At 34.8% G+C, this 25,347-nt stretch overlaps 1 protein-coding gene across 1 annotated transcript in view; it reads right to left on the reverse strand.

Moving 5' to 3' along the window:
* LOC148947527 (uncharacterized) overlaps positions 1 to 25,347 on the reverse strand; it is a 164,956-nt gene that overhangs the window by 97,795 nt on the left and 41,814 nt on the right. The window contains exon 4 of the mRNA XM_089096132.1: positions 23,018 to 23,218. Coding sequence (XP_088952258.1) covers positions 23,018 to 23,020 — 3 coding nt within the window. The 5' untranslated portion in view covers positions 23,021 to 23,218. The remainder of the gene's footprint in view (positions 1 to 23,017; positions 23,219 to 25,347) is intronic.

Below are 25,347 nucleotides of genomic sequence, written 5' to 3' on the forward strand. Positions count from 1 at the left end.
AGTGCTTAGCTTTCGATCGGTAATTTGGGATTAGAATAAAATGTTGATTCTTTTAATGTATTAATTGTTACAAAAGCTTCCCCCCTAGACCTTCAAATTTGCATTAAATATGGCTGAAAAAGCAGATGGTTGGAAAAGCAGTTTATAAAAGGCCCTCCATCACACTATCAAAACCCCTGATTTTGAAATCAAGATGTTTTTTACACTACTTTAAATGCCTAACATAAACTGAATTATTTTCCAAACTCAAAATGCATTTTTTTTCATGCTAAATTTTTGCCTTTTTTTAAAGGAAGAAGATACGGGCTATAATGCCCATCTAGAAAAGAAGGCGAGATGGAGCGAACCTGCATTAATGCAAGCCACAAGGCCATCTATTATCAAATACGCTGGTAGAATTACACATGACCTGGACCAGCCAATGGCCGCAAATCTTTTAATGGCAGGGTCCTCTGACCCCAGTGATAGCTCCATACAAGCTGGAAGGAAGTTGAAAAGGGAATGGGCTGCTTAACATAATGCCTCAACCTCATCAGATCAAGATAGGATAGACACTCCTCTTCAAGCCGTACCAGGGACTTCTGATGTGCAGCCAGAACTTGTAAATGTATATATTTTTTTCCTTATTTTTTTCAAAAAAAAATAAGACAAAATTTTCTCAGGCGCATAGCTTTTGATGAGTAAAACTTAAAATTTGTTTCCAAACTATTTCATTTTCTTTCATTAACCAAATTAGCGGTATATAAAGGAAAGCTTATAACGCTGAAATAGTTTATCACGCATTTCTAAAAAAAAAAAAACCTTACCTTGTAACTACTAACAACTACGAATTATAATTAAATAATGCCAATAGTCATTTTAAACAAAACTGACTATTTGAAAAAAAAAACAACGTGCTTTTTCACAATTGAAAGGAACTCTTTAAAATGGTATCATTACGCTATGTCTTTGCACACATCCGGGCTCTTATCAAATTACTCCGAAACTATTTAATCCGCTTTGAATTTTTAGTAGGGGTTTCCTTGTAACAGGATGTCTTTTTGTGATAAGAAAAGTCTTTTTTAATAATCTCCGATTATATCTTTCACAACGATATGAAGAAACATTATTTTGAACCAAACTCAGGCAATTATTTTTCGTTGAAAAAGATGCATTCGAGAAAAGAATTTGAGGCTGTTCTATTTGAACAGTGTTGTGAAGTCCTCTATCCCAACTCGAAAGAACACCAATCCTCCTACCTCGAAGGAAGCCCCCGGTTCCCAGGGGGTCTTCCCTGGGAGGGGTTTTGGGGGGGGGGGTAACTTTTCAGTTAAAAAAAAATGTTTGATAAAAAAAAAGTGTGTTATAATTGTGATAAAACTTTCGTCAAAAAAAAACTTAATCCATTCATTTTATAGTTTCAGGGGGAAGCTGTGAAAACTTCTGCCTTCCCTGGTCCAGGACTTCAAAGTATTATGGGTAATTGTCCCCTCTCACCAGTTGTTAATAAAGGTACGTTATTTGATATTCCCCTGGATTTCCAATTTACAGCTGAAGAAATGGACAGTTTTATTCAAATTGTTGGACCTAATTCTTCCGGGTACATTTTTAATAAGAACTTTACAATTAGTGAATTGAGTCCTGAACAAACAGGGTCAGGACATAAAAATAGTGCTATATTTCTGGAATTGCCTGATTTTTAGTTTTTAGAATCTGCTCTAGGTCATTTGCAAACATACAGGGTAGATTTTAGCTCCCTCGAGGAAAACGCTGGTATTATTTTAACTGACCCCGTGAAATTTCTCCATAACCATATCGACAGAATTCGAGCAAAAATTGAGATTCAGATCCAGAATTGGGGAGGTCGAGGGGGAATTAAAGCATCGGTGAATCAAAAAGTTTATTTACAAAAGGGGACATCCGGGGACATTTTTTATTTTCATTTTTCGACAGGCAACCAGACTTTTTACCCAGGTCTAAACGAATTTGAAGACAACTTTTTCAACTGGGTGAATAAACTAATTTCAAGTTTGGATACGTTTAGCGAGAGGGGTAGTGGGTCCACCATTTTATACATTGAACGCATGGATCTGAATCTCAGTAGATTTAAAAAAAAAACTTTATTTTAAGGGGTGAGAGGGGTAAAGAAATAAAATGCCACCCAGATTTGTCGGCTACAGGAGGGGTTCAGGGTTTCAGATTTGACACTGGACTGCAATGCTTTAAGTTCGCATTTTTAGCAGCAGCCCATAAGACATTAAAAAGAGAGTCAAGAGTGAAAAATCTCGACGGACTTGCTCGTAACGGTGGAAAAAATTTCCCTAAAGTAAATTTTGACTGTTTAGAGGTAAAGTATCCGGTGTCCTTTAAATAAATAAGCATTTGCTAGAACGCAACTGACATTGTGGGTGTGGGGTGGGGTGGTCTCCAATATGACACTGAACTTTTAGATGGGGGGAAAAACCGAATAAAAAGGGGTTTTGTACTCAGTGATGAAACCAATGGTGTAAAATGTAAAAAATTGGGTATGGGATATTTACGAGCCTCCTAAAGATGTAAATTCCTATGATCATTTTTTTCCCATCACAGCACTCAGCCGACCCTTATCTCAAGGCAAAAAATTTGGAGAACGCTTCTATTGCCCCATGTGCCTTTCCCCATTTAGATCTGAGCGAACGTTTTCAGATCACGTGAACCATTGCGAAATTCATGGAAATCAGAGAATTGAACTGCTAGCAGAAGGCAGACACTTTACACTTTAAAATTTTTCAAAATTCTCTTATACAATCTGATAAAGTGTCTTAGGATTGTGAAACAAGACTGGTTGAGGAATCGGACCCATCAAGGCCAAATATAGTCAAGGAACATAAACTAGTTGAGTGTTCCTATGCGCATGCCCTTCGTGATTGCAACAATAAAATGATCTGTGAAGAGTTTTTTTTTTATTATGGATGAGAAATTTATTATGGAAAAGCAATTGGTTTCTTTAATAAAAACGGCAAACAATGCTATTTCACGATTAAGTCTTACCAATTATCAAATGACATTGTCCGATAAAGAGCAGCTGGCATTGGAAAAGGGGACAATTTGCTGGGTGTGTAGGGGTGCCCTTGCCCCAAAAGACACGGTCCAGACCACAATCACCTTATTGACCCCAATTCAACGGGAAAAAGTAACTTTCGTGGGTGGGCTCACAATTCGTGTAATTTAAAAATTAAACAACTTGTTCTACCAGTTTTTATGTATAACTCTAACTATGATCTGAAGTCTGTGCTACCAGCATTGGCTCATCTTCAAAGAAATGAAACAGTAGATGATGATGATGCATGGGTGATAGACAGCTTTACGTACAATATCATACATAAATCATCGGAAAAGTAGCTTGTTTTGGAATTTATGTGGAAATTTGTTGAAGCCGGCGTTGAGTACACCAATAAAATTCACTTTTTAGATTCCTATAGTTTTTTTCCTAAATCATTGAGCGAATTAATTGAAGTGCAGAAAAACGATGACGGCTGCAATGCTTTCCCCCTTCTCAAGCAACAATTTCCAAGTGATTTATATGATTTGTTAACAGTAAAGGGCATCTATCCTTACGACTATTATTGTTCCATGTCGAGATTCGCCGAGGAATCTATTCCTCCAATTGAATCGTTTTATGACTGTCTTCACGATGTAGTTGCACCCCCGAGGAATACAGTTTTGCTAAAAAAGTTTGGGCAGAGGGAGGATGTAAAAATGGCTTTGACTACTGCAAGCTGTATTTGACGAGTGACGTTTTAACCCTGTTAGACATTATGTGTAAAAATACGGACAAAATCTATGAGGAGTTTAATCTTGATTTGGGTTATTTTTTTTCTTCGCCTCATCTAGTGATGGACCTCATCCTAAAAATTAGTGGGGAAAAAATTGGGCTAATCACTGACATTGATCATCATCTGTTTATCGGGAGGTAAATGAGGGGGGGGGGGTTGTTTTTCACGGAGACCGTTTCTTGGAAACCGATCCAACAGGGGAGAAGACTGGGACAAAATCGAATGCAGTTTTCCTCGATATGAATTCTCTCTACCCCTCAGCCATGTCCCATTATGCACTACCTTGCGGCGACTATAAATGGCTCAATGACCCTCAAGCTCCCCATTTCCCCAACATTGACAGTGTTGAGGAGAATGGACCGGTTGGATGGTTTTTTGAAATTGATGGAGAGATACCAGTCGAGCTTCACGATTCAGTAAAGGATTTTGTTTTCCCGTGTATCAATAGAGCTGTGACTAAGGACTCTTTGAGCCCTCGCAATAGGCGTTTAGTCGAGTTGGATGGATTGCATTGGACACCTTCAAAACAAAAACTTATTGCTGACCTTCTGCCGAAAAAAAACATAGTTGTACATCATGTAGCTTTAAAATGGATGTGCAACAACGGTTTGAATGTCACAAAAGTTCGCAAAGCATCCGATTTTAGTCAAAAACCCTATTTTAAAATGTACGTTGACACTTGTTTCAACAAACGTTTTAAAGCACAGACAAAAGCTGAAAAACAAATTTATAGACTAATTTCAAATTCGGCTTACAGCTAAATGTGTGTGTTCGCAATAGGAATCGTTGTGACGTTGTGACCGACCCCAAACAATGTGCTCGAATTATTGCCGATCCCAGTTACACTTCCTCTACAATCATTGGCCCGGACATGGTACTTTTGAAATAGACGCATTATAAAAAAAAGGAAAAAAAGACGCATTGTCTTGAATAAAAATATTGCTGCAGGCAGTGCTATCTTGGAGATCTCAAAAAAGCTCATGTTGAAATTCTACTACAATGTGGCTAGGGTACAGTGGCCGGAAAAGGGGCAAGTAGAGGTCTGCTACGGTGATACGGATTCTCTACTGCTCAAAGTAAAAACCTCGAATCTAATTGGTGATTTGGCGCACGGTTAAATTATCAGCTCACGGATGGACTACACCCATTGGAGTAGTGGTATTTACCCTGAGATAGTGAAACGTGGGGCGCCCAATAAGCTTTTATTTTTTAAATCTTAAACAGGAAGCGACTTGATTTCCCGTGTTATGTTTGTAGGTCCGAAGGTGTACTTTATACAGACACACGACGAGGAAATCAAGAAACGTTACAAAGGAGTACCCACGCGCTATGTGGACAAGAATTTCGACATGGACATTTATAGGAATTGTATTGTTGAAAATACAATTCCACGAGCCAAATTATCGGCAATTCGTTCATTGAACTACAGGAACTTTACTGTAAATGTAGAAGAATTAGCCTTGAATACCATTTCCGACAAGGTCTATGTTTGTCAAGATGGTGTGACTACCCTCCCTCTTGGTCACTGTTTAACTTCAGACCGGGCTGAATGTATTGCCCACAGGGAAAGTCTCGGTTTAAATAAAGTCCTGTAAATAATTTCCTAAAAAAAAACCTTTGGGGGGGGGCCTCGCGGCGGGGGGGGGCCTCGCGGCCTTGGGGGGGGCCGCCGCCAGCGCGGGGGGCGCACCGTCACCAAAGTTATCTTTTGTTTTACTTAGAGCAGATTTTTTTTTGTAAATGTTTCAAATGCTCTCTCTAATTTAATGTTGTATTTTTTCTCTATAAATAAACAAAAAAAAGTTTTTTTTCTCTCTGTGTCCCATGTAAATGTTGTATTTTTTATTATAAATAAATTTTAAAAAGTGTATTTTTTTTCAAGTGCTCTCTCTCTAATTTAATGTTTTTTTTTCTCTATAAATAAACAAAAAAAGTGTTTTTTCTCTGTATCCCCATGTAAATGTTGTATTTTTTATTATGAATAAATTTAAAAAAGTGTATTTTTTTTCAATGTATTGTTACTTTTTTATGTGCATATAATAAAAGAAAAAAAAATATGATTCTTTATTCGTCTTTTTGTCTTTGTCTTCTTGAAGAAACGAGTAGTAGTAGTAGTAGGGAAATTATTTAGTCATTAGACAATTAGGGTCTACAGTTAGTTGTCCAGGTGAACTGTTGAAAGGAACATGTATCAATTTAAAACACCGTTCAGATCGTTTCTGTGTGGGCCCTCAATGTCGGGCAAAACAACACTCTTAACTAAAATAATTAAAAATTGTGATAAAATGTTTGCGGAAAAGCCGAAAGTATTTGGCAGGAGTCATACAATAAAATAAAAGCAATTGCTGCTGCCATGGGATCGGTGCAGATACAGTTCATACAGGGACTTGATGTTTTCAACATTATTGAACCAAACTCTTGGCTGATCATTGACGATCTGTCTGAATCTATTGAACAATTGTCACAGCAAATGCTGCAATTGTTTACCGTTCTCTCTCATAATGAACAGATTTATGTTAGTCTAGCTCGCCATAATCCCTTTCGTCAGAGCAAGTGTACTCAAATACTTGCTTTGAGCTGTACCTACTATATCATTTACAGAGTTATGTCTGATTCTTGCTCGCGAATAACCCACAATAAACAAATATATACAGTGCCCCTAAATTTCTGCTCTCAGCATACAAACAGGCAACAAATAAACCCCACGGTTATATCCTGTTGGATCTTAATCAAAATACACCCGAGGATCTGCGTGTAGTCACAGATATTTTCGACAATGAAATTACAGTATATCTCCTTCAGTTCTAAGCACTTCAAAACCTCAGCTTAGAAAAGCAATACTCAAACACGGTATTGACAATGATTTCATTAATCTAATATCTGAACTTTGTTTAAATTTGACCGAGGGTAATGTTCAACTGCCAGAAGTAGTTAAGCAACAGGCAAAGCAACATCATTCAATTGTACACACATGGACTTATAAAAAGAAAAGAAATACTTTTAAATATAACCGACCTCTTCATAAAGGCAGTAGCCTTTTCACACCTTTACTACCAATAATAGCTGGACTTGTAAACAGATATCTGTAGATAGAAATAGCCTCCAGAATTACCTAAATATAACCCACATTCTAACTCGTCGAGCACTTTGAGGACAATCTGAGTAAATTCCTTGACAATGAAACTATTGATGATGATAAAAAACTGATTTTACTTCAAGATGCACTTCGTCAAGTGGACAAACACTATCTATCGAAGCCCACTGCTGATCCCAAAAAAGAATCATCTTCTCAAGAGACTACTGCTGCTGCTGGAACTTAATTAAAGACGGACTATTTGTATTAATTTTTATTGAAATTTGTAAATCTATTCCCCATATCATATCGTGAAAAAAGTAAACGACTCCTAATCTATCTCTTGGAAAGTGATCAAATTCAAGTTGAGAGCAATGGGGAAAGGATTATAATTCAGGATTATAATTCTATAATCTACTTGATTTAATGTATGACATTGTTACAAATCGTAAAGGACTATTATCATTTGACACTCGTCTATACAACTTTCTAAATACATTAAACTTCCCAAAAATTATTATTGGCAATAGAAAAATTCTAAAAAAATTAAATGAACGTGCATCATCATCATCAACATTAAAATATGAACTTGAAGAAGAAGAAGAAGATTTTAAATCAATTTTGGAAAATACTAGCACACCACTGATAGCTAGACAAAAGCGAAGACGTATCAAGTCAGCGTCCCCAACAGCAGCCAGTATACAAAAGGGTAGCGGACATTACACAACGTGTTTACGTTCAAAATGGCTTAAGTTCTGAAAGGTGTTTATGAAAATATTGGCGAGGCGGGGATTTTAAGGTTCCCTGCCACTCTTCCTAAAGTCACTGTTGTTCTCCCTAAAATTGTGAGACAATATCTACAAAATGAATCCAGTTACGTTTTTCACAGAAATCACATACTTCATACACACCGACGTCGCAAAAATAAGGCCTTTTATTTGTTACTTATAATGAACACACATCTTCTGACTCTAGATGAGCTTCAAAGACGTCACAATACACAGTACAAGTACATTCTACTTGCAATCAGTGTTTTTAGTCGCTATGCATATGCAATTCCATTGCAATCAAAGAGAGGTGTTGAAGTTGCTCAAGCTATTGAAAGTATTCTTGAACAGAATTCATATAAAAAAATTCAAACGGACCGTGGGAGTGAATTTGTTAATCCTCATGTTGCAAAAGTACTAGAGAAATATAGTACACTGCTCTATCATAGTCACATTTCTATAAAGGATGCATTGGCCGAACGATTGATAAGAACTATTCGACTTTTAATTTCAAGATATTGTACATTGAAAAATACGCCGGTTTTTATTAATGGTCTGGATAAAATAATGTTGATTTATAATCAACGACCTCATCGATCATTGTCCAACTCTACACCAACGGAAGTTCATCATTCGGATCATAATGCAATTGACACATTTCTTAAACAATATTCCAATGAATCGAAAGTCAAAAAAAAGAAAAATAAATTCAATGTTGGTGATACTGTTCGAATTAATAGAACAAGTAATGTTTTTGAAAAGGGGAATTACTTGTGGTCCACTGAACTTTTTATAGTGGCAAAAATCCTAGACACTAAACCCATAACTTATCGCCAGCGTGATACCAAAGATGAAGAGATTCTGGGCGGCTTTTATGACTATGAATTGCAAAAAATTAAAAATGCTAGTGAAATCTATCAAATTGAAAAGATATTACAGACACGTACTCGCAGGGGTAAGAAACAGTTATTTGTTCGGTGGCTAGGATACAACTCTGATTTTGATTCTTGGATTGGTGTTGAAGATATTGACAATGTCCAATGATTTCTATGTAACTTTCATGTCCAACGTTTCCGATCCTCTCTACAATGACTTGAATACGACAAGTGATTTTTGGACAAAACTCTCCCCCGCCGTCAAATTTGACGGTGCATATGAAGTGGCTCTTGTCGACTGTATTCTCAAAAATACCTATGACATCTTGAGAAAGGATCGTAAATATGAAATAAAAATTAGACCCTATGATTGGCCGCCACCACCAGGTGATCAAGAACAAATTCAAAAAATCAATTGGATGGATTATCCATAATTGAATTACCCTACGAGGAGCTCACCTGCATGACTGATTTATGTCGTACTATCAATAAAAAAATTTCTGCTCGTAAAAAAGGAGCTTTTCATTTCAACTATTCAAAGGAGGAGGGCAAGATCTACATTAGTTCACCTATTGCCAATGAAAAGATTATTCTCAATGATAACTTAAAGGACGTTCTTGGCTTTAAGCTCAATATAATCAATGGTAGAAGTGCTGGAAACACTAATTTCATTTTTGCTGACTACCCACCTGCCTTCTCCACGGACGCTTGCATATTTCTCTACACTTCATTTGTGGAAACATCTCGGGTTGGTAATTCAAATGTCCCCATCCGACGAGTTCTTGAACAAAAAACCAATCAAGAACATGTTCACCACTACAATATAGAGCATCTTCAGTATATTCCTGCAAACACTTCCTATTTGGAACTCTTTCAGTTAACACTAAGAACTGAATTAGGTGATTCTCTAGCAATTTCAAAAGGCTTAGCAGTGATTACATATCATTTTCGACCCATTGTCAAGGACAACGGTACAATCACCAAAAAAATGAACAATAGAAGAATTCCATTTGTCTGTCCCGATATCGATTGTTATGTCTGTGCTCTGAGTCCACATCAAATAGGCAATGGACTGGACTACTACAAGGGGCATTCTACAATGTCTGGCTATGGTCTTGGTAGCTGGTTTGCTAGGCTATTTCGTTCTGCACTACCCCTTGCCAGAAAATATCTTGTACCTGCTGCATCAAATTTTGCTGCCTCTACATTACAGGACTGGGGGTCGGGCAAGAATTTCAAGGAGAGTGTTAAGGAAAATATTAGATCTTCAGCAAGAGCCGTTGGTGAAAAATTAAAATCTCGACAAAATGGGGAGGGATCGAAAAGGATGTGTTCGCGTCATTCACTCATCAGTCTCCACCCATGCAGGAAGCAAAGGACATCAACAAGGACTTTGAGAAATAAAACAACAAAGGCCAATAAGCAGCAGCAGAAGAAAAAGGAAAAGATTGTTAGATCAAAGAAGGATTTCTTCTCTTAAGATGACTTATCTCCCCCACAAGGAATCATATCCATCAATCAGTTCCTCATTGAATCTATTCAATGCTGAAAATGTTGATGTCAGTGTCAAGTATTGCTACTATGAACAGTATCATCCTCAACCACCCCTCTCGGAAAATATACACTTTCAAATATTTTCCAATGAAGACTATTTCATTGATTTGTCGTCAACATTTATTGATTTAAATGTTGTGGTGAAAAAAAAGTCAGATAATGCAACTCCTAATGCCGGCGACGGTCTGTCCTATGAAAACTGCATTCTACACAACCTAATCAAACAAATTAATGTATGTATAAATCGAACATTGGTGAGCACTAGCAATAATTTATCCAACTATGCAAGCTACATACAATTTATGATGATGACGCCAAAGGCGTACAAGAAGATGAGAGGACAATCATTGGGCTATGAATATCGAACAGGTGTTGATACTGACGGTGAGTTGACTACTGCAGTGACCCAGGAGTATGATCTAGTTGCAAAATTAAATCATGAGGTATTCAATATATCCCAATGGCTACCCCCCAATGTCAAGATTGACATAAAGTTACAGATGGCCCCATCGAATTTCATTTTGAGAAAAACACTTCCTGCAGCACCCGATGCAAATGTCATTATCACATCGGCAATTCTCCACGTCCGAAAACAACAGGTTATGAGCTCTGTTGCATTGGCAGTGGAAAAGCTAAGAGCCAATGGTAACAACATTAAACTTCTTATCCCCCATACAATCACCAATCAACGTCACATTGCCACCGGCTCTCGTAGCTATAGCGATTCATCGTTTATCAATGGAGAAATCCCATCAAACTTGGCATTGGCCTGTGTGAAGAGTGGTAGTGCCGCCGGATCCTGAACAGACTTCCTCCAGGATTTAATTTTTTACGGTCTATCAAGCCTTGTGTGTAAAGTGAAAGGTATTCCACTGTCAACTCGCTCGTTTGACAAAAAAAACTATTGAACACTGTACGAATTAACAATGCAATCCCTCCATCATGACTCTCAACTATTTGAAAATTGAATAATCGATTCAATGTTTTCAAAAAATCATGGGGTTATTTTTTTGGACTTGTCAGGGACGCAGGATATGAGCATAGTACGAACATGGAATGTACGTTTAGAGTGTACATTTGCCAATGCTCTGACCGAGAGTATCACGCTAATATCACTGAGTCAATTTGAAATATATTGGGAAATCACACCCGACGGCAATGTTCTACTAGACCTAGCACCATGAACACAAACCAAATAATCAACGTATTTAGTATGGATCCATACATGTCCCAGTAGAGGTCCTATTGCATACCTTCGGACTTCATTGAAAAAATTCTAAATGTTAGCAATAGCTTAATCATTGGTTATAGCAGTCCATCGACTTTGAAGACCGGTCAGTGGCTATGCATCTTTCAGACAGCGGAGAATATTTAATTTTTTTACTCTTTTGGCCTGTCGTATAAATTCTACACTCCATACATCAGCAACTTTATTGAAAGCAGGGGGAAAACCATTATTCAAAATCAACGAAGAGTACAAGATTTAACGACTAAGACATGTGGCTTTCATGCACTACTCTTTTTCATGTTCAGATGTCGTGGCTACACCTACAAGCAGTTTATCAACATCTACGTTGACTTACCTCAATTTAACGACTTTCTAGTGTATAATATACTTACAAGTTTATTTAATATTGATTTTAGTGCCCTGAGAATAAAATTTTATAAATATGTATGTGAAATTGTTTATTAATAAAAAAAAAATTATATACATGATAAAAACGACTTTTCTACTCTTTAGATTTCATCCACTACTAGGTATTTGTCGACAACAGCTAGTGCAGGTAGATTATCTGAATTAACAGTGTACTGATCCTGATGTACTGCAATGTCAGGGTCACATTTTCTACAGTAGAGCGTGACTTCACTCTTTTAATATCTCTTTGAGTAGTCAACGGCACTATTCGCATTTATTCTCTAGAATTCACATGTTTCAATTTGCTTATTTCAAGTAATGTCACAAACAGTGTCCTCAAGTATCGAGTCACATTCCGTCACAGCCAAATAAAAATCAGTGGGCTTATAATCATAACACCCAGTGTCTTCACAACGATGACGTAGAAACCATATACTTTTGTTGTTCCAACAGTTGAATCAATGACCCGGTTCCTCCTCCCAGAACAATCTAAAACCACGACGATACCAATCTCCTAGCAATAGACTAAAATCACGGTTAGGATTCTTTCCAATCATACCGGGATATGTACTCTCCCACTGCTTACATTTATCATAATGACAATTGGAGCATAGGTGGCCTCTAGGATGAGAGTCACACACCTCTTCAAGACAGGAATTACAACCTTTAATTTGTACAGCATATCCTCTATGCAATTTACACGGGTTGCATAATTTACACTTTTCATCATACTCCTCAATCATTGTGCAATTCTCACATGATGATGATGACCAGTTGTTCAGTGAGTACATACATAGTGGACATGTATGGAACATTTTGTCATGTGTTGACGCTCTCACTGCCACAATGAATCTGAGCTAGCAACATCAAAAAATTGTCCGAGAGAGAGAGAGAGAGGAGTAAATCATCCTTGAGCACCATTTTTCTCATGAAAAAAAAGTCCTAAATTTCTCTAACTAATGTTTAAAAGCATATCCACAATATCATTTTGCCGTGTCGTGATCAATATATCAATAAATTGTGTAAATGCATTTGGACCACAATATAGAAGCTTCATACAATAGTCTAATGATGGAGAATCATTTTTCATTATATCGACAAGCATTCCACGAGAAAATATCGTCCTTTGAATAGACAACTCTAGATAATCATCATCTAAAATCAATCGTTTTTCAATATGATCTAAACTCACCATGGATTAATCTTTTCTGATCCAATTCATTTTCTAGAGGCCTGACTCTTTCAAAGCAAGCCATTGATTCGACAGAATTTCTTTTTGTGATCTAGAAAATGTACGATTGTCTTCTTTAGAATGAAAAAAAATACAACTGATTTAGAAACAGTTTTATTGAACATAATTACAATAATAATATTCACTGATGCATTTTGTTCTCATCAATATGTTTCGATAGGACATCTAATGCTGACTGAAGTTTATTTATACGGAGAATATTCACTTTTCCAGCAAAATATAGCCGCTCCTCGTGTTTAAATTTTCTTAATGATATCACGTATCTCGCATACATAATGTCCCATTCAAGACATAGTCTACAACCAGCAGTTATTTCCACAGCCACATTGGGTACTCGTATATCGTTGCTGCTGTCGGTTCCATCATTAATCTCCAATAGTGTAAATGCACCACTCATTTTTTTCCTCCACTAATATCCTTGCAAAAAAACTATTCTTTTGGAATTCAAGTCTTACACTTATATAAATTGTAACAAAAACTATTCCTTTTATTCAAATCTTAATCAGATATTTAGTTATACTCGTTCCTCTTTGAAATATTTTAATGCCCTCTAGAATAGAATTACCTATCGGAAAAACCTGGTTGTACAGGGGCTTCACGCAAATTCAAAAGATACACCCTACTCATTGTTGACACCTTCAGCCGTAAAAAGGAATATGCTATACTAAGCAGCTAAATTCCAAAGAACTTTTCATCCGTAAAAATTTGAATACTAATAATCTGTTAATTCACAAAGATAACTAGATATTCAAAGGAAAGCTACACCTTTTTATGTTGTTTGGTGTTTTAATATGTTTTTAGCTTATGCTTGCTGATTTTTCACTCACGTTTCTTTTTTTCAAATTTTTTACTCACGTTTCATTTACCCAGTACTCCCTAAAACTGAATTACCGATTTTTACCAAGTTGAATTACCGATTTTTCGTAATTTCAAATATGCAGATGGTTGCGAAAGTTTCCACTTGAAATTTGGAACCCGCTACTGACATGTTGGGTATGCATCCACTTACCCAATCCCAATTATCAGATTTTATTTCCACTGTCCTCGGTGCTTTCATTGCTTTTCATTTGTTTCTTTGCTTTCGTTTTTTTTCATTGCGTTCATTGCTTTAATTTTTTGCTTAAATTATTTTCTTTAAATTTTCATGTTTCCTTTTCACTTTTTTTGGTCATTTAAAAACAATAGCTATATAGAAGCCCGAACTCGTATCCGTGAGAACAGAAATTTATCTAACTAATCATAATTTAGGGATTTTAATCATTAAAATGATTTAGCTTTTTTTTATTTTTTGATTGTTGTAATACTATTTGTTTTTTTTTTAAGTAAAAATAATTTGAAAACAAAATGGGAAAAGTAGTTTTTTATGCTGTTCCAGATTCCAAATTGAAATGTTTTGTACGTTTTTGGTTGTTTTTATTAATCTAGTGCATGGTTTCACCACCCTAGATTCATCCCCTAGCTCTTATTTTATAAATCGTTTAGAAATGAATTCTGTTGAATTTATTCAATTTTATTTATTATCACCTTTCCATTTTTGTTCTTATTGTTGTCACAAGCTTAGTTTCTGGTGTGTTGTTTCTTATAAATAATTAAAAAAAATTCCGAGGGAGGTAAAGAGTAAAGTTGAAACTTAGACGAACAAAATTATTAATTCACAGCCTATCTAACATATATCGACAAAACTAGTGGAAATAAATCAACTGGTGATATTTTCCTATGTAAGTAGGATTACAGAAAACTAGCGCTTTACTGAAAACACAAAACAATATAGGAGTTTTGGTACAGTAAAAACAAACCATTTACGAACACTTTTAAGAGTATAAAATAAAGCATTTTAGGATTGTTGCTTTATATTTTTTTCGTTAAATTTGGCATCACTTCTGCCCAATGAGCTCAGTCCAATGATTGACTGTCGTTTTAAATCTAAGGAGGACAGATTATGATTAATTTTTAGAGAATTTTGAAGTGAACTTGGTAGTAGTAGGACTACAAACTCGCCTTAGAATTTCTTTCGCCTTAGAATTACATAAAATTCTCGGTTGTATAGAGAAAAATAACCAGATTTCCAAAGTTCATATTATTGTTTATTTGTTCTTCATTTTGAGTATTGCTAGGTGAGACCAAGATGTTATCTGATAAATCAATTCAGTATTTTTATGATCTTTAATGAATTTGCACGTATAAAGATAATATTTACTTTTATGCCTATGTTCTTAAGATAATTTTAATTGCGTAGATAACTTTACTGATTTCACAGAACGTGTAAGACTGACAAACGTTATAAATTAGTTTGTTGTGTGTAAGACTGACAAACGTTATAAATTAGTTTGTTGTTGTGTGGCTACGTACTAACTTTTGACTCGCAAGTTAATATTTTTGTATTTTACTTGGTTTTTGTGTTTTCAGTAAAGAACTAGTTTTCTGTAATTCTACAAACATAGGGACACATCACCATTTGATTTATTTGCACTTAGTTTTATCGATATATGTTCGATAGACTGTGAAGTAATAATTTTTGCTAGTTTAAGTTTCAACTTTACTCTTTATTTCCCTTAGAAAAACTTTATTTTTTTAAATTAATCTGTGCCCGTTTTTTATTTAAAATTTATTTAGAAGCAACACTGCAATTATCGTTTTTCTGAGGGGAGGCCGCCCCTTCATATACGGAAGAATTATTTCCGTTCGTTTTAAGTTTTAATATTGCTCCTTACTTTCAGCTGAAAAACTTATTTTAAAATTTAATCTCTGATTGTTTTTCCCATGAAGCTAACAAAATTTTCTTATTAATCTTCTATATTTCCAGTATTTGTCCAAAATATTTCGTGTTTGAAGACAACAGCCCTTAGAAAACATGGCGGTGACCAGCTGCAAAAGCCGCATAAATAAAAATGTTGACATCATTTTGAAGGATTTCTGCCTCTTTTTCAAGATCACCATACTTTTTTTTTCGCAATAATCTTTTATTTTTAAGGTTAGCAGACGATCTATGAAACTTACTAAGAGGGTTGGGAGGGGGAGTATACGTGAGGGGTTTTTATAAACCTCAAGTTAAAAAGTGATTTTTCTTTTTATTCAAGGAGGGGGACTGATATTTCCCTATACAAGGCTTACAACCATGCTGATTCAAACGGTACACTTTTCATTTTGATCTGACGCCGTCTTCGAGGGGTTCTAGGGTCTTATTAAAAATCACCAGAAGTTTCTTTTGTAATAAACTTTTACTTTTAAGATGAACCGAAATAATATTAAGACGATTCGGGAATGACCATTCCTAAATTATTGTTAGATGACAATTCTTTCTCACTATACAGTTTTTTTTTCAAAACTCTTTTTTTAACTTTTAGTTACTATGGACTGTGGTTTGCTGTTTACTAGGTTGCAGCTAATGCTGCAACCATGAAAACAGCGTACTAGTGTTGAGGATCTAAAGACATGCTCGTACGTAGGAATAAGGTTTTTATGACCCAGACAGAGGTCTTCGTAGAACATAGGTGGTTTTAGGGAGGAAAGAGGTGGTTATGAGGGCACTTGCCCATGACGCACAAATTTCAGGAGCGCAAAATTTCAAAAAAAAATAATCTAACTGTTTGATCATTTTGTATTTTTTACAATTTTTATTGTAATTCAAATAAATTAGAGATATTTTTATCTTCGAGTTATTTTTTTTTAAATAATCCGAAATTTTCATTTTTTCCATATCTTCATCACCTCACATAGGGATGCTCTGACATTAGAGTGTTGCTGTAGAAACTCAAAGATAATTTCCTTATTATTACTTCCTTTAAATTATCTCGAGCGAGACCGTTTTTAGCCTCTTTTATCATCTAGCCGAAGCCCGGATTCCGTCTCCTCGGAACGTTTCAACAGTGAGCAAACCCCCCTAAATTGCTTTGGGATGATCGGATTCCGTCCCTGAAATAAGGCAGCACTGACCAAACTCCCCCACATCGCGCGGGTTGGGTGGGAACAAGAATTTTCCACTTTGCAAGTTTTGATATTTTTGCTGAAAAATGTGTCCTGGGTTGTGCCAGGGTTGAGATAAACCGTACGGTGCATTGGATACTCCCTCGGTGGCGGCCTGCGCTCGGGGTGGTACCCTAGTGAGGGAGGGGTATATCGGGTTCTTGAGCGAGGACATGGAACCCAACCATCAGAAGAAATTGTTTGTCCAGTATGCATCCCAAATCATCGTGATATGTATTTTCTCATGATGATACTGTAAATAATGATCCGAAACATGTCACTGTTGATCAAAAATCCAATTGAAAAATCGAATGTGCAATTAACTTTTTCCGATACTGTGCCGCTTAACATCGATTGGCCTATGTCTTTTTGGAATCATAGCCCGCTTGTATGGTGAACAACAAAAATCCTTACATCCATAAAAATAAAACATTACCTCAAATGTCCTTCTGAACTCGAGTCACAAAAATAAAAAAAGAATATGAAAAAATAAGCTGAAAGTGAACAAGTACAGCCGCTAGCATATTTCATGCCCTTTAGAGAAAAAAAAACACTTTTCCGACATTTCTCGCTAAAAATTGTATTTCCAAGTCATACATTCGGGCTTTCGCAAGTAATTCAGCCCAAAGTGTAGCACTATAACTACTCTAATACATCCCTCTGCCATCACCACATCCACCACAACCACAGACACTTTCTTAGAAGTAGCATTGTTTCTTTATGATGACAACCTATCTGTTAGAAGTAACTAGTTTTTTTTACCATAGATACCAAATTTTTTCTTAGAAGTATCAATTTTCAAAATATGATAATAAGTTTTCTGCTGGAAATAGCAAGTTTTCCTTAACACTACAAAATTTTCTCATCAAAAAACAAAACATTTTACCTTAAAACTAACATACTTTACTTAACACACAAAAATTTCTCTTAGAAATAATATTTTTCGTCAGTGATAACATGTTTTTTGTTCGAACTAGCAATTTTTCTGCCAAACATACCAAATTTTTTCTTAGAATTAAATTTTTTTTTAGTGTGATAACAACTTTTCTGTCAGAAGTAGCAAGTTCTGCTTAACACTAGCAAACCTTCTGTTCAAAGTAACAGCATTCTTCTTTAATACTACCAAACGTTTACTTAACACTAACAGATTTATTCTTCGATGCATCAACTTTTTTCCTAAATACTAACATTTTTTTAGTTAACACATTCAAATTTCTCCTAGAAGTAACACTTATTGTCAGTGGTAACAAGTTTTCTGTCAGAAGTAACAACTTTTTCTTAACACTAACAAATTTTCTCATCAAAGTAATAACATTTTACCATAAAACTAACATACTTTTACTTAACACACAAAAATTTCTCTTAAAAATAATATTTTTCTTCAGTGATAACACGATTTCTGCTTGAAATAGCAAGTTTTCTGCCAAAAGACGCCAAATATTTTCTTAGAACTAACAATTTTTTCGTTATGGTAACTAGTTTACTGTTTGAACTAGCATGTTTTCTGTCAAAGATACTAAACTTTTTTAGAAGCAAAAATTTTTCGTTATGATAATAAGTTTTCTGACAGAAGTAGCAAGTTTTCCTTAACACTAACAAATTTTCTCATCAGAGTAACAACATTTTACTTTAAAACTAACACACTTTCACTTAACACACTCAAATTTCTCTTAGAAATAATATTTTTCGTCTGTGATAACACGTTTTCTGTTTGAACTAGTAAGTTTTCTGCCAAAGATACCAAATGTTCTCTTAGAAGTAACAATTTTTTGAATGTAATAACAAGTTTTCTGTCAGAAGTAGCAAGTTTTGCTTAACACTAACAAACTATCTCTTCATAGTAACAACATTATTCTTTAATAATTCCAAATTTTTACTTAATACTAACAGATTCTGTCTTCGATGCATCAACTTTTTTTCTTAATACTAACATACTTTTACTTAGAACACTCAAATTTCTCTTAAAAATAACACTTATCGTCAGTGATAACACGATTTCTGCTTGAAGTAGCAAGTTTTCTGTCAAAGACACCAAAATGTTTTCTTAGAAGTAACAATTTTTTCGTTATGATAACAAGTTTTCTGTTCGAACTAGCAAGTTTTCTGTCAAAGATACTAAATTTTTTTAGAAGTAAAAATTTTTTGTTATGATAAGAAATTTTCAGCCAGAAATAGCAAGTTTTCCTTAACACTAACAAATTTTCTCATCAAAGTAATAACATTTTACCTTAAAACTAACACACTTCTACTTAACACACTCAAATTTGGCTTATAAATAATACTTTTCGTCAGTGATACGAGCGCACGTAAACTAGTCTAAATTAACCTTAAAATGAATAAAACCGATTACTTTATTAGAAAAATATCCAAAAAAAAAATTAAAAATGAATAAAATCTAACTTTATTAAAAAAATATGATAAAATGGCTGAACTTCTGCTCGTTTTTGAAATAACGCCAGGATACCTGGCTAAGAGAAATTTGAGTGTGATTAGTAAATATGTGTTAGTTTTAATGAAAAACTTGATACTTCGAAGAAAAAATTTTTTAGTGTTAAGGAAAATTTGCTACTTCTAACATAAAACTTCTTATCATAACGAAACAAAATTTTTACTTCTACGAAAGTTTGTTACTTCTAGCGGATAAGTTGTCATCATAACGAAAAATTTTGCTTCTAAGACAAAAATTTGGTATATTTGACAGAAAACTTGCAAGTTCAAGTTGAAAATATGTTATCACTGACGAAAAGTATAATTTCTATGAAAAATTTGAGTGCGTTAAGTAAAAGTGTGTTATCACTGACGAAAAATATTATTTCTAAGATAAATTTAAATATGTTAAGTAAAAGTGTGTTAGTTTTAAGGTAAAATGTTGTTACTTTGATGAGAAAATTTGTTAGTGTTAAGGAAAACTTGCTACTTCTGGCAGAAAACTTCTTATCATAACGAAAAGTTGTTACTTCTAAGAAAAATTTGGTATCTTTGACAGAAATCTTGCTAGTTCGAATAGAAAACTTGTTATCATAACTAAAAAATTGTTACTTCTAAGAAAAATATTTTGGTATCTTTGACAGAAAACTTGCTACTTCAAGCAGAAAATGTGCTATCAGAAAAAGTTGATGCATCGAAGAGAAAATCTGTTAGTGTTAAGTAAAAGTTTGGTAGTATTAAAGAAGAATGTTGAAGAGAAGGTTTGTTAGTGTTAAGCAAAACTTGCTACTTCTGACAGAAAAATTGTTATCACATTCAAAAAAAATTTGCTACTTCAAGCTGAAAATGTGTTATCACTGACGAAAAGTGTTATTTCGAAGAGAAATTTGAGTTTGTTAAGTAAAAGTATGTTAGTATTAAAGAAAAAAGTTGATGCATCCAAGAGAAAATCTGTTAGTGTTAAGTAAAAGTTTGGTAGCATTAAAGAAAAATGTTGAAGAGAAGGTTTGTTAGTGTTAAGCAAAACTTGCTACTTCTGACAGAAAAATTGTTATCACATTCAAAAAATTTTAACTTCTAAGAAAAAATTTGGTATATTTGGCAGAAAACTTGCTAGTTCAAACAGAAAACGTGTTATCACTGACGGAAAATATTATTTCTAAGAGAAATTTTAGTATGTTAAGTAAAAGTGGGTTAGTTTTAAGGTAAAATGTTGTTACTTTGATGAGATAATTTGTTAGTGTGAAGGAAAACTTGTTACTTTTGGCCGAAGCAGCATGGGTTGGCTTGCGAAAACATAAAGAACTGGAGTTAAATGTGCATTTTTTTCAACAACAAAATGTGTGAAACTGCTTAGGGGGCAATATAATTGACTTGTAAAAAATACAAAACACTAATTTAAGCATGATTTATATCAAGAAAATGGCTGAAAATACTTAAGTGATGATGACAGGTTCCACAACTTAGCATGGATCCGCCACAGAGTACCACTGGCAGTCAAAGTTCTGATTGGTGCCACGGGACAGCCACATAGTGCCATGAGAGCGGGAACTGCATTGAAGCATCACGAGGGGATGACTTGCAAAAACAAGCCATTGAAGTTAAACCATTGATTTTATCAAAAAATTTCAGAAAATTCCTTAGGAATGATAATAGGTACCAGAGGGTACCATGGGCCAGTCGCAGAGTGCCATAGGTTGAGAACTGCCATGGAGTATCATGAGGGGTGGCTTGCGAAAACATGAAGAAATAGGGCTAAATGTGCATTTTTTCAAAAAATGTGTGAAAATGCTTAGGAGGCAATATAATTGACTTGTGAAAAACACAAATCAATAATTTAAAGCATAGTTTATATCCAGGAAATGGCTGAAAACAATTAAGTGATGATTTCAGGTGCTACAGGGCAATTTGGGTCAGCCACAGAGTGCCACGATGTCTTGAACTGCCATGGGGGGGGGGGTATAAAAATGAGTTGAGACTGTCCTGGAATTTAATTATCCATGGGATAAGAAGGGCCATGCGACCAGGAGTCACTCAGGCCACAGACCGCCACGGTCTATGAACAGTCTAGGTCAATGGATGGTAATTCATTTCTTGTTATCTCATCCAAAGGCTTCATCATTTGCTTCAATGGGATATTCCCATAGAAAATTTGAAACAGGCCCTACGTTCGTAATAAAATAAAAATTACGTAACTATGATCTATCAGCCACTTGTGCGTCAAATGTAAAATAATAGCATCTGCGTGCCAAAACTAATTTCTACTAATGAATTTCCCCATTTCTCCAATCCAGTAGAAATGATTTCCCCCGAAATCTAAACACTTGCACCATGAAAAGTTCATTGCGTGACAAGGTCTCTTGAATTTCCAGGAGAAAAGAGTGGAAAACAGACGTCATTGACAAGTTCGATTGAATTTCCGTGTTATAGGTTTTTAAATGTCTTGAAGAAAAATGTCGTAAAAACGTCTTGAAACGTCTTGAGTGGCTTGGAAAAACGTTTTGAAGATCGCCTTGAAGAAAAATGTCTTGAAAACGTCTTGAAAAATGTCTTAAAGAACATCTCGAAGAAAATGACTTGAAGTGAAAAACGAGTGAGATTGTTACTATTCTATATTTTGAAAATAAAAAAGTTTCAAAATCAAAAAAATATTTTTTCTTGTTGAATATTTTACTGGGTTACCATTTCTCTTTTTAGGATATCATTTTCTTACATCTGGGATGCTCCCCACTAGACTAGCGTCTTGAAGAAGGCCCCGAGGGGAAAATATCTTGAAGGAAAAGAAATGTTGAAGAAAAATATCTCCTAAACTATTGCGTAACAACCACGTGTGCACAATAGACCAATAAACAATAACACGTGTCTTGAGGTGCAAGTGACTTCAGGTACGCCCCCTATGGGTGTCATGAAATAGATTTATAAGAGACTACTTTGCCCACGAACCCATACTGTATACGAACCTGATACTAGCCTCTCCTAGTATTTATGCATTTTCTGAACCATTTGCTTGTATTAGTCCATTTTTAATCCCTCAATTAAACATTTATCCCAATATAAGGGCCTAATACTGTAAATTAATTACAAATACGTTATTTGAATAACGAAATGGTAACGCAGACCTATCTTGACCTATCTGAGAAAGAGCGTCATTCAGTGAGCTGAGTGGAACAACTCGTTTTCAGTTTATTATTGAGGTGTCTCCTTCAGAAGAAGCGTTGTCTTAGAGTGTTATAAACCCTTCAAACTGATTCTTTTCTAAGACGGCGAAAATACACGGCATGGTATAACACATCCTCAGGCCGTGGTAGCAAGGTAATAACATGCAAATCAGAGGTGAAATGTAAACCAATTTAGTGTTGCGCGCGTTTTATAAGGATGAAAAATAGTTTCTAAAAAAAGTCATAGATTCTGGCCTGGTCTGTTGAGCAAAAAAAAACACAACCAAAAATATTTATGAGACTCGGCACATGAGTTAAATTTCATGGACTTAAGTATAGGAACTGTTAAGTTTTTATTCGTTGAGCTCAAAAAGTTCAAGCTCACTACCCTACCGAACTAAAATCAACAAATAAAGAAGTGATCAAGCCAACAAAAAAATGGGGCATGTGCAATCTCATTTCCGTGCATTTAACAGATGCCGAATTTTTATAGCTCAGAATAGAAGACAAAAGCTTACCATTTCGTTCGAGTCGGTTATGGAATCGTCACGAATCTGTGCAGCAGCTACACTTATTGCTATGAACTGCAGCAGCGTAAGCACTAATAGACTAATGGTAAATCCATCACTATCAGTAGTCTAGTGAACAAGAAGATGGAACTTGTAATGGCTGTGGACAGAGAGAGTAAGGCGACCAAAATATAAAACAGGAAGAGAACACTAGAATGAAAAGTAAATTAGGGATTTAGGACATAGAAAATTCAGAGAAACGAAGAAAAGAATCTAACCGAGGCTGTGAAAAGAAATAGTTTCTGAGATTGTAAACAGCTGAAAAATATAATACAAGGCCTCAACATAAATTGATAATAAAACACAATTCTTATACACATAAAATCACTAAAAATAAGAATCTAAATATATATAAAGGGTCCTAAAATTTATGGTTACCACCTCAGTTCAGTCAGGAACCATTAAATTCGAAGCTATCAAACAGTTCATGGTAACGAATTGTAAGGCTCAATAGTAACTAAAGCTCTTAAAAATAAAATTTTGATACCAATAGATATATCAAAAGAATCGGAATTTTATGTTGATTTCAAATATACAAGTTTCATTAAATAGTCTCACCCATCAAAGATTACGAGCCTGAGAAAACTTGCCTTATTTAGAAAAAAAAGGAGGAAAAACCCCACCTAAAAGTCATGGAATCTTAATAAAAATCCCAGCTTCAGATTCAGCGTATTAGAGAACCCTATTGTAGAGGTTTAAAGCTTCTATTAGCAAAAATGTCAAATTTTGTATTTTTTGCCAGAAGAAAAATCACGGGTGCCTGTTTATTTGTTTGTTTTTTTTTTACAACGGTGATCTTATCGACCTGATGGCCCTAGAGTATCGTGACAGGGCTCATTTGAATGGAAATTAAAACTTCTAGTGCCCTTTAAATTGACCGAAAAGATTGGGAGGCAACTAGAACTCCTCGCCCCTTTTTTTCCAAAAATTATCCGATTGAAAGTTTGAGATAGCTATTTTGTTTGTCATAGTTGAAAGGACCCATAACGATACTTTTGGATATAACAAGAACCCCCCCCCCCTCAAATCCTCAGAGGAAAGGTCTTTAAATTATATATATATATATATATATATATATATATATATATATATATATATATATATATATATATATATATATATATATATATATATATATATATATATATATATATATATATATATATATATATATATATATATATATATATATATATATATATATATATAGAATAGAATATGATTTATTGGCTAAAATAGCACAAAAGCTAGCATAAGCACGTCAGAATTACCATAACAAAACAAATGTTATGTGATAAACATAAAGCAAAAAATTGAATCAATAATAAAACAGATTTCAGGGGAAAAGTTATATCAATTATTAAAATAGGAAACAAAATAGGGGACAAAAGAGTTTTTGTATCTCATGGTCAACATTTGGGGATACAGGTCCAGTTGGGTATTTGGAGCTCTAAGAGCATTGCGCCGTGTATTAGGAAGGGTTGGGGGATTTTCTTTAAAGGGAGGGAGAAAACGTCGATGATAGTCAGAATTAAGGCACTTGAGACCAAAGTTCATGGTAAGGATGTGACGTCGTGATTTCAATATAATAAGTTCAAGTCTAGCCAAACCGTCATCGTAAATAGTATAGGCCGTCCTCAGAATAATTTTTATTGATCTTTTTTGAATATTTTTAATTTTAGAACATTGGTATTTGGTCAACCAAGGGTGCCAGACGGGACGAGCATATTCCAGACAGTGTCTTATATAAGAACAATAAATTATTTTAAGGTTTTGGATTGATATGGAGAAACGTTTGAGAAGAGAGAAAGATTTAAGGTGAAAACAACCTGACTTAAATAAGTGGGAAATGTGGGAATTCCATTTAAGGTCGTTGTCCAACTGCACACCAAGCAGTTTAACAGTATTTAAATTTGGTATGCAAAGGTAATTATTGGTAGGGGGTATTTTTAAAAAAAGAGAATAACATGAAACTGCCTTTGGGTATGCTTAAGTTGAGTTTAACATTGTTAAGATCATTTTTTAAATTGTTAATTAGTGAATCGAGTCTAACATTCAAAGTATTAGATGTTTGACAAAGGTTCAGTAATGTCAAATCATCCGCAAATTTAAAAGAGTTGTCAAAACTTGGTAAAACATTATTAAAAACTATTAAAAAAGCTAAAGGACCTAACATAGTCCCTTGAGGTGCTCCACAGGAAATCGAGGAAAAACCTGATGAATCCCCGTTAGGGAGGACTACACATTGCTCACGGCCAGACAAAAAGCTAGCTAACATA

The sequence above is a fragment of the Artemia sp. Qi Xiang Cuo genome, chromosome 10, assembly GCF_049724085.1.
Source record: "Artemia sp. Qi Xiang Cuo chromosome 10, ASM4972408v1, whole genome shotgun sequence".
Lineage (NCBI taxonomy): Eukaryota > Metazoa > Arthropoda > Branchiopoda > Anostraca > Artemiidae > Artemia > Artemia sp. Qi Xiang Cuo.